This window comes from Oxyura jamaicensis, chromosome 5, assembly GCF_011077185.1.
Source record: "Oxyura jamaicensis isolate SHBP4307 breed ruddy duck chromosome 5, BPBGC_Ojam_1.0, whole genome shotgun sequence".
In the NCBI taxonomy this organism is placed as follows: domain Eukaryota; kingdom Metazoa; phylum Chordata; class Aves; order Anseriformes; family Anatidae; genus Oxyura; species Oxyura jamaicensis.
This window is the reverse complement of record NC_048897.1, coordinates 46,259,395-46,275,135: the sequence shown is the minus strand read 5'-3', so window position 1 is coordinate 46,275,135 and position 15,741 is coordinate 46,259,395. Positions and strand designations below refer to the sequence as shown.

The window sequence follows — 15,741 nt, the reverse complement described above, 5'->3', positions numbered from 1 at the left end:
AAATAGATGTTATAATATCCCTTTGAGTTCCTCCTTGAAGTTGTTTATATCTTTGCATTTATATAGATGCATGCAGCTGGCTGGTGGTAGGATTCTTCCACCCAGTTGCTGGGTAATTTTCTTCAGCTGAAGGTGGTGAGTCCCTACCTGGGTGTTAAGTATTAACTCTGAGACCATTTCTAACTTACTCACCTGTTGTTTTTATTTGTGCTCCTTTTCCAATGAAATGTCTTAATAGTCTAGACATCTTGATTTCTCCCTGCCACCCCCATATGCACACACACATGTACACACCCCTCCAGTTTTGACTTTGCATGGTTTGGGGGAGGAGAGGAATGAGGTGCTCAAGCACGTGTAGGTGGAGATGTCAGGCTGTTAACCATGGCAGAAAATACACCCCCTCTCACCCTTCCCCACCTCCCCACATTTTGCAGACTTCCTAAGGACTGTGAGGTGGGGCAACCTGTAAACTGCTCCCCTCAAAGAGCAGTAAGGCTCCAAAGCTTGTAAACATCATCCTGCTTTTGTGACTTGGCCAAGAGGAGTATAACTTCAGTAATTGCTCTCAAATAGAGGGCTTAAAGTTGCTCAACTGCTTTCTGTTCTGTGCTGCCTGTGTTTGCAGTACTCCAACCCAGCCTTCCGCAACGCTCCTGACAAAATGGGATTGTTTGGCCCTGGTTTCCAAAGGGAAGGCTTTTGTTTAGGACTCACCATGCCAATGGTACTTATCAAATGAAAAATGAGGGTTTATAGGAGGGGTGCTTTTATAATTTTGTGCGTTGGAATAGCCTTTGCTTTCAGCAGGCAAGTTCTTGCATGCAAGCGGGGCTGAAATTTCCTTGAAGTTTCAGAAAGCAGCCCCCTTCTGTCTTCCCCCTCCCTCCTCTGAGAAATACAACCTTGGTGAGTGAGGAACACCTGCTCCTTCTGTGGAGGTCTCCATTACCTCTTCATAATGTCAAGATCAACCCGCATGTGTGTTCTGTCTGCCCTTAAATTTGTGGCAGAGATGAGCCTTGGACCCTCACTGAAGCTTTCTTCACTCTTCCTTCCTCTGCATTTCTGGCTTGTGCGTGAGGAAGTTGTAAAGACTTGCAGAGCTCCTGGGGAAGGAAATGGAATATGTGTGCCTTTAAGTCAGCTTTTTCCAGGCAAGCAGGCTGCTTGGAGGAGGGGGACAGGCACTTGAAAGAGTGGGGAGGAAAAAAAAAATCCGTGGACCTCTCTTTACCTCATTTTTCTAGGAGTTCTTTAAGAAAAGAATCTGGGAGTTGGCTGTGCTGATTGACGTTAGGGACTTGGTTGCACAAAATATTGGTGATGACTTATTAATGGTATAACTTTTTTCACTTCTGGAGTAGTGATAGGAGGCTGTTGCTTGACCTATTTTTGCATCGTTATCATTAAGTTGCTTATTCTTGAGAGAGGTTTGACAGGAAAAGGCCCTGACTGGTGATGAGATCCTGTGTTTACAGAGTAGCACTGGGTGGAACAGGGTGGTAATGTGGGCCCTAGTTTTGTTTAAGAGTCATGCTTTTTTTCTAATCTGTAGCAGCTTTCAGGTTTCTTCTGGGGTTTTTGCCCATCTGTAGAAACTCCAGTCAAGGTGCTTTTATTAGAAAATTTCAGGTGAAATTGAGGAATCTTTGTTTTGTGCGTTGGAATAGCCTTTGCTTTCAGCAGGCAAGTTCTTGCATGCAAGCGGGGCTGAAATTTCCTTGAAGTATTTTAATATACAATAGCTTGTTGTGGAAATCAATGCAGAAAATGTCAAATACTCATTTTCAGTTCAACCTTAACGTTTTCTTAATATTTTGTGTGTTTTGGGGAGGTTTTGAGTTGGACAATATAAATTCTGTACCTGACTGAAAGTGCAGTCAAAGTTGGTCATCCTTCCTGGGATTAAAAATCTGACAAGTCTGTTTTTCCAAAAACACCTTCGAATGTTGATTTGCAGAAGTCAAGGTGGTAATAGTAGTTCATGAAAAGACACTGCCAAACCAATATTACAGGTCTTGTCCCCCCCTCCCAGAGAGGAGGTCGTTGGGATAGTAACAGGAGTGTTTTGTTTAGTGTAAGCAGTGAAATAATGCTTTGAAGTTGTTTTTTGTCAACACTGGTCTTAGGAAAAACACAACTGAAGCAGCATTGCCAAGACAGTTAAACAGGCTTAAGTTGTATATTTCCCAACAGGTTAGCATGTCTATTTAGTTACCTCCTGTGAAATGGCTTTTCTCTAAAGTTGTGCTTTTCTGCAGAAGCGTGCTGATGTTCTTGTCTGAGGGCAGCCTTTATCATAGTGGTTTTTGGTAAGCACAGATCCTATATTGCATTTAATTCAAGGAGCTGAACTGCTCTCAGTGCAGTATGTGCTCACCCCTTACCTTCCCCACTCCCCTCCAATCTGTGCCATGGCCATTTCTAAAATATCTTCTAAATATTTTGCTAATACTAGTTGAAATGAACAAATACTACTTCACAAAGCCTTTCTTTATGTGTAAGAACAGATTCGAATGTGCATGTTCTATTAGTGAGGTGCTAGTCATAAGCATCAAGTCTGAGTAGTGTGCAAGTTAGAAAAGAAGATGGCGTGGTGGTGTGTGTGTATATAATATACCTATGAAATGCTATAAAATACTCATGAGTTTGGGGCATTCTTATGATACTCACTAGAAAACAACAGTTTTCTGCTAAATTTATGCAAGAACTCAAACACTTTTATAATTAGGTAAGTTCTCCCCACAGGGTCTATTTAACCTTTAAGCTAGCACGTTCCTAATGATGCTCCAAAGAGCTGGATGATGTCAGGAATTTAGATTAAGTATGGGTAGACCTTACACTCTGGAGAAGAGCTAATTAATGCAAATTCTTTAACTGATTTCTGGAAGCGCAATCGAAAAGAAATGTTGGCTTGTACAAGTATCTTGTACAACAGGAAAGTTGTTTGCAGCATGGGCTGACTGACCATCTGCTAGGTAGAGATATGCCTAATGCAAGCCAATGGTAGAGCTTTTATAAGCTGAGTATGTCTATTTAAGCTGAAACTACTATTTGGCATTTATATCCATTAGTCTTATGCAGCCTATCGCTCTTACTCTGGCTGACAGGTAGGGTTACGGCATGGATGAGTACGTGGGTATTCGTTTTCAGTAATGGCTTTGATAGATGAGCTGTAATTGGAAAGCTCTCTGCGCAGCATATCATGAACATGGATGCATCTTGGTCAGCTTTCAGTGTTTTAAAATGAAGTGGAAAATTCAACAGAATTAAAGCAGATCTAGTGTGAGACTCAATATTTTAGTGGGGAAGAAGAGGTTTGTTTTTTTTAACTGGAAGGTTAAAGATCTGTTTCCTGTGTTGAGGACCCATAACTGGAACATGACCACCCATCACCCTACTGCAGAGGAGTTCTTTAAAGCTACTGCCTAGCAGCATGTGAAGGAGTCACAAGTTGGGCTGGTAACCTTACTATCTATTAGAGGGAGAACAGTCCTTTAATCAACTTCTTTTCTGGATGTGTTCTTACATCGGTCACGTGCTTTTGGAGGGTGGCTGTGCAAGTGTCACAGAAAGCAGAAAGTTGCACAGCTGAACTGTTGGAGCTGACATGGGTTCTTCAAGTTTACATGCATCTGTCTATCAGTTCCATTTACTGTGACTTGAATAACATCTCAGACTTGTAGGCACCCTTGTAAGACCTCCAAAAACATTGCACTCCATGTGCTTGTCCGTGTGTAAATGGCCACATGCCCCCATTTTGAGCTTGTTAGTCCAAAGGTAGACATGGGGAAACCAGGGATACAGGGTGCCAGTACGTGAAAGGGTTTAATGCCGTGACTCTCTTTCATATGTTCCCTTTAGGCTTCTTATAGATGGCTGTATAGCTCTTGATTGTCCTTAGTTGGGAGAGGAAAAGCAAATGATTGCATCTGGCCTGTTGAACCTGTGGCTTGTAGAGCATTGTCTGTGTCCTGCCAGCCACCAGGTAGCAGCACCAGCCCTGGGGCTGGTTGCGTGGCCAGAAAGCCCATTCTTCCACGTGTTGGAAGGGTTGTGTGCCAGTCATAACTCTTTGTAATGTACTAAGTTTCTATAAGGCATTACAGGAATGCTTTCAACTCTAGAGTGTATGCTAGCTTATTTGGTCAGATTTGCCACCAGAGCTATAGGGCTCCTTACTTTAAGCATCTTAAAATCAGAGTGCCCATTGATTCACACCTTCCAGTGCATGCATGTTGAAACAGTGTGCTGTGTGCAGCTCCCTTTCCCACAAAAACTTCCTAGCGTCCTAGGTCAAGATGCAGATCTGCTTTCAAGTGGAACGATGGGAAGGAAGACATAGCTGGCCAAGACAGCATTGTGTTACTGCCTTAGCCTGTGTAGGCAGTTAGATGCAATGGCTGATTTGCAGTAGGAAAGACCAACCCTTACATAAAGTGAGTAAGTGGACATCTGGAAGCACTTGTGCACTGTTTTGTACTTCTAATAGAAATCAGTGGAGCACAGGAAAACTGAGGGATAGGTTAGCAAGATCAGTTCTTAGAAGCAGGGGAGGTGGATAAAGAACTTGGTATCATGCACACACTTGCAGAATTCTGCCTAGGTTACGCTTCTAATTTCATCCCCCAATAAGCAGATTTAGAACTGCCAAAAACATTAGGGCCACTACTGTACGTTACTTTCTGATATTATTCACTTTACATTTATTTCTCAGGTAACAGTTCAGAAGGGTGCCGAGTAGTATTTTCAGACTACAGTAGAATCCTGCTTCCTTGAATGTTCAGGTGGGGGTATAAAGTGGGGAGTTGCAGGAAATGCTGCACTACTGTTTGTTTTTTAAAATAAATATAATAGGGAATTGGGCTATGTTGTCATCCCTCAAAAGTAGTAGCTTCTTATCGACTGATCTTTATACTTGGAGCTGGAACTGCCTTTGGAAGAAGACAAGTATGCCTCTGTCCAGTGTAGTCACTGCTGAGCATTCTTGAGTGTAATATGGCTATTTACCACTAAAGTTTTATTTTCCTTGCATTCCAGTCATGGTAAATCACTTTTTCCTAATGTCTGAAGTTGAAAGTTCAGAAGAAACTTTTTTCCAAAGGCATAGTTTGTGTTTTATATGTTAATGCAACTAAGTGATAGAATAGGCACCCTATTAAGGACTTTACTGGGTAGACTGGTCCTTTGCTGTAGTCATGAGGGATGTCTAGCAAAGAGCCCTAATAATGGTGCTGGATGGATTTTTTTTGCTGTTGTTGTAAAATAGGGAGATTTCAGTGTTTATCATCAACCCTCCTTGGTGGGAAGTGTGGGTGTGCAAAGCACTTAATGAACTATCGCAGTAAAAATGTTTGTCTCTTGATGTAGGAGTCTGAAATAGCTATGAAATATAGCTGAATGCTTACATTATCCTCTTTCTAACGGTGTTCTTCATGCCTCAACTGAAAATCCCCAGGTTCATGTGAATTCATAGGTTGTTGTTAGCCCGTGAATTCAGCACACACGAAGTTTTGGCTCTGCCGTATTTAACGAGTTTCAGCTTTTTGGTGTGGCTTGCCTCTAAGCACAAAGATGTATACAAGAGGGTTTTAGGATAGTGGTGCAATAACTGTTTCTGTTACTGGTTTTGAATGTATGTGAGAAACTTTATTTTAACTTCTGTGAGTGGGGAACTATCAAAGTCAAGGTGTTGGACAGCTGCTTTTGTTAAACTTGAAACAGGTAAACATTACATCTATGCATAAAGTTGCATTTGCATTTTTCCCCTAAGTAACCGTAGTATTTAAATGTCAAGATCTATCCTACATATTTGGTCATAAAATGAAAATAAACTACTGATGCCTTGCCTTAGTGAAGTAAAGCTTGTGTTTTTTCTTGAAATGGTTTTAAAGTTCTCTGCAATGATGCTTTTCATTTTTCCTCTGAGAAAAATCTACTACCAAACATGCTTTCTCTAAAAATCATGCTTCTGCTGTGTCTTTCAGGTCCATTCTTCACAGCTCCCCTTTCATGAGAAATAAGTCTAAATTTTTAATGGAGGGTGGATTTTTTTCCTTTTTCTAGAAAAAAAAAAAAAAAAACATAACTAAACTGACTTGTTCTATAAACTTATGTTGTGGGCACTTTCTAAAAAAAAAAAAAAACAAACAAACAAAAAAAAAACAACAAAAAAAACAACCAACCAAAAACAAACGTGATTTTATTTTCTGTCTTCATTTGTTTGTCTTAAATATCCTATCTATTTCCCAAAGTTCAGGACCCTTCACGTTGTTCAAACCTTTTAGCATTGCTTCTGAGAAGGATTTCTGTGGCTAGGAAGGCTGAGAAATACAGTGGGAGGAGAAAAATAATAATTCAGTCCTTGGTGTGTGGGGGAAGATGTTGTTGTTTTGCTGTTAGTCTGCTTTGCCCCACAGTTCTTAATGCTGTTATATTTCATGCTTTTGAGAAGATGCCTTCAAGGGCTTTCACATGACAGTAAAGTGGTGAAAATTTAAACTGCTTTCAGTTGGCTTTCTTGTAGCAGCAATATCTGCTTATTCTGCTTAAATCACTGTTTATGTCTGGCCTGTAACAGTGCTTTTTATCTAACTGGTGTCTTTCTTTTCTTTTCAGAGATCGTTCACATTAATACTAGAAGCATGGGATTGGGATAATGATACAAAAGGTGGTGAGTATTTATGTAAATCTGTCAGGTTTCACTTAGTTTGTGCTGTATGTGCACAGATCTTGGGGGGGAAAGGGAGTGCACGCATGGTGTGCTGGTGAAATTAGCCATCCTTCCAAAGCAACAGAGGGATGCAACCTAAGTAAAGGATATGTACAAATCCCAGCAGGGAGGGGGATTGTATTAGGAACTGCAAAAAATTGTTAGTGGTAAGAAATAGAAAGTGAAGATCATAATACATAATTTCTTTTAGTTTCAAAAAGTTTAAAAATTATGGTAAGCCTTTTTTTTTTTTTTTTTCCCCTTCAGGGAAGTGATCTGTGCTGTAGATTTTCACTTTACATACTCTTTTGTTCACCCTTCGCTGCCTTTTGTGGTAACTTCCATGATCAGGCAAACAAATAAAGCACTCTTTCTGCCTATAAATTAAAAAAGCTGGCTGCTTTGGTATGATTCATTCTCCAGTTGTTTCTTTATTAGTACTGAAAGTTACCTTGTTTTTGGTCTGTAAATACTAATCCTCATTATCAGAGCATGGCTGTTGATCTGAAGGAAAAGGAAGCTTAGCGTTTAAATACGTCAAAATAATTTGGAGGTGTTGGTTGCCATGTTGTTGCTGAAGTAGAGCTCTCTCTGATCCTTGGTAATGTTTTATGAGCTTGTCTCAAAATAAAAATGTGTAGCTGCAAGTGCTAAGTGAACATCGAACTTGTTGCTGATAATGGACTATTTAATCTTGGCAGGAACTGTTACAGAGAAAGATAAGTGTTCAGACATTGAGATAGTGAAGATTTGTGCCCCAGATTGTCGTCATTTTCTAACTATAGGTTCTATTCTCTGCTGCTTCACTGACCATCCTTATAAAGCAAGATGCATCAAGTGCATACAAAAAAAGGCAAAGCTAAAATAATATTGAGGCTATGTTAGAGTTTGAAGACCCTTTTGAAGATTGGGACCAGTCCCACTTGCATTTTCCTGGCAGACTTTCTTAATTTAGATTTTCCTAACATATAGTCTGTGTCTAGTGATAAAGTAATTGAGTTTGTAATTTGTTCCTCACTCCTCCCTCTGTTAAAATTAAGCAATTTTTGTCTTGTCCAACAGCTTCAGTCTCTTCTAATAGGTATGCTTTCTTCAGATCTCTGGTAATTCATGTTGCTGCAACCCTTCAGTTGGTCCACAGCCTACTTGAATGGCAGTTTCCCAAGCTGGACATGGTATTCAAATGAGATCTTGTGTGCTGAGCAGAGTAAGCCTGAATCTTGAATAAGTTTAGATATCCTATGTAGCAACAGATTGGAGTCATCTTATTTGAATGTGTTTCTTTGAAAAAGTACTACGTGAAGTTCGTCTGTTCAAATAGCTTCTAGCCTGGGGATAATTTACCTAGGGGCAGCTAGTACAGCGAATATTGAATATTCGTTCCCCCTTAATTCTAGGTGGCTTATCAACGGAGATCACGTAGAAAGGAGCGAGCATGAAGACCCTATCCTGCAAAGCATGAGACGTGTGCATTTAGAAGCTGATTCCTTTTCAATAAACTTAAGTTAGACCATTTTTTACTCTGTCCTTGAATCTGCAGAATCCTCTAGCAAATCTGTAGCTTTCAAACCCCAGCTTCTTTTAAAATATCCTTGATAAGGGAATAATTACTTTGGGCTTGTGTTGCCATTCCTTTTTATGCCTTTCAGTTTTCTTTAACGTGCTTTAATAAAGCTGTGTACTTCCACTGATGTCAGTTTCTTCCCGAAGTTCAAAACAACCAAACGTATAATGTCGTTTGGAGTTCCAGTGGGCCATCTCTTTTAAAGAATGGTTTCAATGAACTACAGAAGTCCAAGTGTCTCAAATTACAGTCTAGGTCTCCTGAGAAACTGCCAATGAAAGGTGAAGTTCCCTTTAATGTAGGCTGCCAGAAAGGTGCTGTTAACTTGCATTGCATCTGAAACCGAGAGGCTTCTCATGTGAATTTTGTTATGCTTTTTTAGCCTATAATTTGACAGAGGACTAGCTAAACACATGTCTTGAGGTTAAATGTTTCAGTAGTCTGTTTACCAATCTCATGAAAGAGATCTGTTGGCTTTTTCTTTCTCTCTCCAAGAGCAGCCTTGGCAGGCAATGCTCCAGTAGGTTTTCCCCTGTGAATCTGACAAGATGCAGGGACTGCTCCTTGTGTTTCTGTATACTGCCAAAAGGGACGGATCAGTAAGAATGCACAGCTAAGGGATTAAAAGAGGAACACAACATCTCTTCCAGTGAAAAAAGGGACAATGGGGGACATCCTGGGGGGAAAGGGGAGGAATATCTGTGGAAAGCTGAACTCTCTGCCATGTACCGAACACTGAGTCAATCTCTGGCTCAGGTTTTATGTCTTCTGTTGTCAGTGTGAGAAAGCTTCAAGTTCCAGTCTCTCTACAAACTGATTAATGGTACCAAAGTCAGGTTTTACTTCCCTTTAAGGGGATGAGTAAGGCTGAAAGTTGTTTGCAAGTCCTCTGTTCCCATTTGGACTTCTGATAAGCTATTATTACGGGGGGGGGAAAAAAGATTTTAAAACAGTTCCGTTTCCCTCTGTATATATACCAGTATCCTGTATTCTTCCTTGCAAACATCAAATGCAAGATTGCTTATAGTAGATCTGTGAAGCGCCCATCTCAACAACTCTGTCAGGGTATATTTATTCCCTGCTACTTACCTTAAAGTGCAGACTGTAAGAGGGGCTTGAAAACATAGATTCCCAAACTTTTCCTGTGCTTTCTTCCTCCTCTGTGCAGCAGTATTGGCAAGACACTACCGAGCTACGGACTGGGAGTGAAGCTCGTGGCAGTGTAGTGTTACCACTTGTTTGCTTGGTGAGGGAGGGGGAGAGGAAACTGGCTTAGATACAGAATCTCTGTAAAGGGTCTGTTTTCTGTCCTCTGTCACAGCAGTTCTTGCTACTTTCCAGGTAAGTCACTTGACTTGGCAGCTGTCTAGTGGTACAGCAGAGGTCTGGGCAGTGCTTAACCCAGTGCTGCTGTTCTGAAGCAAGCTGGCATCTTCACTCGTGAAGTAACTTTCCATTTGAGTACTTTGCTGCTGGGATGCAGATTGCCTTCCTCTTTCATCTTAGTCTGTAAGAGACTGATCTGTCCTTACAGCTTTACAACCTTTGCTTGGAAGATGCTGAAGACTGTACTTCCTGAGATGGTGCCTCCTGTTTATTTAGGCACAAAGTACGTATGCTACTGTGTTTGTCTCTTTGCAAACAGCTACCAACATTGCCTCTTGTATTGCCCTGTATGTGCCTTGTTGGGAATGTCTGACCTCTGCTAAAAGTCAGTGCGTTGATGAGTGAAGTTCTTAATTAGGTGTACTCATGGCTCCTGATAGCAAGGTTGCAATTAAATACTCTTAAGATAAGTTCCCCTTCCAAAAATCAGATGCTTTGTGAATGTTAATTGAAGTGGAAACTTTGAGCCATCACCTCCTTTTGTGCAAGTCCTTATGCCACTGTCTGATTTTCTAGAGAAGCTTGTGGGAAACATTTCATCGAGGAAAAGAAGCCTCTTGTTTCTGAGGAGTATGAAGGGAAGGTTAGAGTACTATATCTGTTCTTTGACTGATAAGTGGATTCAGTTATGTGGCTTACTGCCTTTACTGAGGGCTAAAAGTACCATGGGGTTGGCTTGTAAGGTGAATTTTAATGGCAAACCAGATGCAGGGAGCAAATCTCCCTCATCACAGTAGTGAAATGTAGGAGAGAATATCTTCAGAATCACTTTGGCATTGTGGGGGAGGAAGAAGAAACCCTGATAAACACATTTCCCACTACTTGGTTTCACTATGAAGTCTGAAGTAAAGCAGAATGTCTTTATTCTCATAATTTACTATAGCACTTATGAATCTAGTATTAAAACTAGATGGCTTAGAGCTGTTTTTCCTGGTACCTTTTATTGGGGTGAATTATTTTGCTTGCTTATTTAGGCTGTTAAGCCCTTCTACTGATAAAAACCACAGGAAAAGCTATCAAGACTATGTCCTCTTCAGAGGAGTTTGTGAAGATGAAGTTTAATTTTATTTAAAAAATAATTTAGCCTTTTTTATTTCTCCATTTCTTGACCTCAGGTGTCAAGAGGAATGTTCTGTGTAGGTATATTTGCCAATAGCTGTAATGCTTATTCCACTTTAACTGGGTTTGATGAATCTGCATTAACTTAAAGACGTTTGATAAGATTTTTATTAGTCACTCCTGTAATTGCAGGATGTATTTTTCAGTCCATCTGATGCGCTTTGATGAAACCCTTTTGGGGTGTATGGCTGTGGCTGTTGCAGCCATCTCAATGAGCCTGTGTTGCTGATAGCTGGAAAATAGGTTTATAATGCATACTTGCTTGTTGGTCAAATTCCTTGACCATCCAGTGACGTGGCACTTTTTGTCAAGGCTTTTAGATCTTTAGTCATTAAAGAAGAATCATATTATGAAAGGATGTCGAATCTAATCATGAAGCTTTTAAAGGTGGCTGGTGGCATGTTAGATACCCTGCTCAGTTGCAAACAGCATGCAGGCAGTTTGCTCTGGCTTGCAGGCTTGTTGAGTCTGCTACTGACTTTGTGCTGCTGGATGACAGAGGACTTTGCATATAGCAATTTAAGAGTTAAAGACAGACTTCACTGTGTTTGTCTAGCCATAAAATGTTTTATGCAGACTAGTCTAGGCAAGTATGAATTATAGCCTATACATGGCTTTTACCACTTGTAATATTAAAGCAGAGAGATGCTTTGACTTAATTGGAGAACTTTCAGTGCTTAATTAAAACATAGCTTTTACATTTTACTTCAGTATTCTTTAATTTTAAGAGGAAAGATTTTTATGGTAGAAGCAAGCTTGAAAAAAGATGTCAAGGTAACAAAAGCAGAGCCCACTACTTCATTACCTTTTGTTTAACGGTGGAATGACTGAAAAATTGTTAGTTATTTTATATGCTGATGGGGGAAGTGCAGTGGCAGATGTACAGGATACTTCTGTGTTCTCGGTAGCTTCCCAGGTGAGAAATAGGCACTTTCTTGGCTTTGTTTTCTAAGCCTCATATGTTACTGAACAGAGTGCACTTGCTGAATATGAGAGTTCAATATTGCTAGCTATCTGCGTGGCCTGTTTTATATTATTAATAATCTGAAGTTGAGACTTTCTCACTACCTTTAGTCTTTCTGCGTGCACAGTTTTTGGTTCTCTGTTTCTTTTAGCATGTGTTTTAGAGAGTCTTCATTAGTTAAAGAAAATGGACACTGAAGTGCTGAGCTAGCAATATTATAGTAATGTCATAAATGGGCACAGAAAGTCCACTTGTGTACATGAATTTCATACCCTTTTCTTGCTCTGGATAAAGCTTGGAGTTCCAGCTGCAGCTCGTGGTCACCTAGAAAAAACTCCTTACAGTAGGATGTTACCAGATTTAAATAGTAGCTTGAGAGATGTCATTTGGAAGCTCTTATCACTGAGGTCACTCGTCTATGCTTACCCTTGCTGTGCTTGCTCACGCTCAATATTTACTCAAACAATTGTGTAATTTGTTGTGTTAACTGTAACTTCTCATCTCCTAGTACTAAAGCCTTTCTATCAAGGTTAAAATGCATAAATACAACGTTGATGTTCATAAAAACGACAATATTTGGGGTTGGTAGTTCCATAATCTTGCATTTTAGAATCCATTCATCCCATGCAACTGCTAAAATACTTTGTGCATGTGTGGCCTCAGCTAACTGAGGCTGGCGGTAGCAGTGCTGCTGCTGTCTGCGTGGGCAAGGCAGGATGCTTGTGAGAGTGTATTGCAGCAGTGGTCATAATTATCTGTAGCTCCACAGGGGATAAGGATAAGCAGGATACAAAGAGAATGGTCCCTTGATAGCCCTTGGTTCACGTGTCTGTTTCTTCAGAAAAAAACCACGTACTAGCTAGACAAAGTGTTCTATGAAATGCTTGTTAAAAGATGTTTCGCCTTCTTTATAGAAAATGATGAAATGGGAATAAGCTGATTGATGTATGTAATAGTCAATGCTCTGCTAGGCTTTTATTGTTTAGCAATTTTACAGTAAATTAATGGTATACTGTTTTTTAAAAAACTACACTGGCACCAGAGAACATTTATACTAATATCTCAGCTACTAGATTATGCAGATCTTGTGATTTAATAGGAACAAAAAGGAGGCATAAAGAGTCTCAGATCAAGATAAAGCTGTTGGTTGTCAGTATGTGGGTGTGGTATGTTTGGCTGCCTTGAAAAATAAGCTATTTCCTATGGATTATGTTCCAGGTTTTTTTAATATTTCCTTTGGGACACTTTTTTTTTTAAATTGCCTTTCCTGTAATGAACTTTGCAAGGCAAAGGAAAATTCAGTTACAAAGTAGATCTTTATCACTTAACGTTTTCTTTACTAGGCTTTCTCTTAACCAGTTGAATGCTTTGGATTTGAATTTACATGTTTGTATGCTATCAAAATCATCACCTGTTGAATTTACCTTTTTTTGAAAAAAATAGGTGAAGACTTGTTAATAGAACGAGTGGCGCATGCTGGCATGATCAACCCAGAAGATCGATGGAAGACACTACAGTTTAATGGTCCAGTTGCCCATTTTGAAGTACAAATAAGAGTGAAGTGTGATGAAAATTACTACAGTGCTCTGTGCAATAAATTTTGTGGCCCTAGAGATGATTTTGTTGGTCACTACACATGCGATCAAAATGGAAACAAAGCCTGCATGGAAGGGTGGATGGGAGAAGAATGTAAACAAGGTAGTATTGTTTACTTCATTTTAGATTAGTTCTATTGTTAATATAATTGAAACCCTTGCAGTGGTTGATACATGCAGTATCAGTGCTGTTACATGTTAATTTTAACTCATACAGACGTTGCCCTTTGAATATAAGTCTTTGTCAAAGCATAACTTTTTCTTGTTACTTGGCTCTTGAAGTAAGTTTGAAAGATGGTGTTCAAAAAAACACAGGAGAAACTCATCCTTTGTGAAGAGTGAAGCCCAGGGCAGAGTACAGTGTTTGCAGAGTGTGCTGTTGGGGGTACACAACATATTTAGAATTCAAAACACTGAAACAACTTCATGCTAACTACCTCTTTTCAGAGGTGATGTTTCTTCAAAACAAAATGTACTGTGCTTGTAACAAAGCAAAATGTACGATGTTTGTAAACGTGAGGTTTTGTGAACAGTGATGGTAACAGTAATACTGCAGACTTCTAATCTTGTAAAAATTTCCGTAACATTTTCACAAATGGAAAAGTTAAAATTTAATATATGCACAGCTGAAAGCTTTTTGATAGCTCTTAATGTGAACAGAAATTCAAGTATAATAATCTTTCTTAATGGACCACTAATCTTCTATCAAATCTTTGTTTTGACTTTAGTCTCTCAGTGAGTAATTAGTGCTAAAATTACTTGTCATACTCATCTTTCTGTTGAGGGCTTCTTGTTTTTGTTTTGTTTCTTTTCCTCTCTAGTAAAAAGCTGTTAATGAGGGGGAGACCATCTTTATTTGGGACTTAGTCAAGAAACGTGTATGTGTTCTGAAGCTTGGGATTAGTATAATAGCAAATTGATTAAAAAAAAATAACTATTTGATAAATATGCCAATTCTGATGCTCTAGTTGCAAACCTATTTAGTTTGGTAGCAACTTTTTTCAGTGAGATACCTTGAGTTATTTTTCACAAAGCTGCAGTGGTGGTGTTTTATGAAACTGCTAGCTAGAAGCTAGGTGTATTGGAACATGCCCAGAGACAATCTGGTTTGCATAAGCAACAAGTAAATTACACCACAAAAGCCCTAGCTGAACAGTTCTGGATTGCTGCTATACCAAGGGATATCTAGCTGCCCAGACTAACTGAAGACTAAAACTTTTTTTTTATTTGCAGCTGTATGTAAACAAGGATGTAATTTGCTCCATGGGGGTTGCAGTACACCTGGGGAATGCAAGTAAGTCTGCATGCTTGAATATTTTACTTCCAAGTAGTGATATTTCTAGTGTTTTCCATGTATGCTGCTACTCTTAAAGGGCTTACTTTAGAATTGAAAAAGTCTGTACAAAAGTATGAATGCAACTAGATACAAAGTAGACAACACGTAAGATACTGTTTCATACTGTTTTGCAATGCTGTTCTATTTCTGTGCTTGTAGGGCTTGAACAGAGATGCTTCTTGCATTATCAAATGAGAACCATCCTTTTTTCAAAATCCTTAGGAACTTGGATCTTGATAAACTGTTTCTTTGCCTTTTAAAAAGGTGACTTGCTCTTTAAGAACAGCTGTTATGACCAGGAAATGCTCACAGTACTAAAACACTCTGTGCATCATCACCAAAATGTAATAGACTTTTTCTCAAATAAGTTATTGTTATAGAATGTTATATTAGCAACTTAAGCTTCAACCTAAACTTTATATCCCAATGGAATGTTCTTGGTCCCTGGATATGAGAGAATGGTATCTGAAATATTTGTGCAACTTTGTGATTAAGTTCACTCTGATAGCAGGGAAGAGTTGTTTCCTTGTTGAAGTTGCATCTAATGCAGTAGGTTATGGGGAAGCAGGTGTTACTTTTATGCAGGGTATTGAAGAAATGAGAGTGGTCTGCTTGCAAATTAGTGATTCTTTGTAAGTTCTTAACTTTACCTCTGGTCAGTTTTAAGCTATATTGAATCTTTGCTTGGTATGATGTAAAACTTAATGGCTGTCAGAACCCCTGAGAGCTGACAAATATCATTGAGTCAAGCTCTGATAGTTTAAGACAATTCTGATTTGTCTTCCTGCTAGCAAGCAGTGACCATGAAGAAAGTGGCAGAAGTTGGATACAGGTAGCCTAGCTTTGTTCGCAGGGTTTCAAGTGCTGGTGTGTGAGCTGTGACAGATGTGAACAAGTCCCATTCTGCTGGAGAACTGGAAGCTTCTGACAGTGGGGTATGGCAGATAACAGAATTCTAAATCATTGCATCGGGGTGGTTTTATACTGCCCTGAAATTTCAATCAGATGCTGCTGATTTGTGGAAGATTGTAGCTCTTGAGCCTGATTGCAAGTTCTGTGCAAATA

At 39.5% G+C, this 15,741-nt stretch overlaps 1 protein-coding gene across 1 annotated transcript in view; it reads left to right on the top strand.

Annotated features, from left to right (window-relative positions):
- Positions 1 to 15,741, top strand: part of JAG2 (jagged canonical Notch ligand 2) — a 68,319-nt gene that overhangs the window by 18,307 nt on the left and 34,271 nt on the right. Inside the window, exons 4-6 of the mRNA XM_035327596.1 lie at positions 6,619 to 6,673; positions 13,189 to 13,443; positions 14,574 to 14,634. Of these exons, the coding sequence (XP_035183487.1) occupies positions 6,619 to 6,673; positions 13,189 to 13,443; positions 14,574 to 14,634 (371 nt within the window). The remainder of the gene's footprint in view (positions 1 to 6,618; positions 6,674 to 13,188; positions 13,444 to 14,573; positions 14,635 to 15,741) is intronic.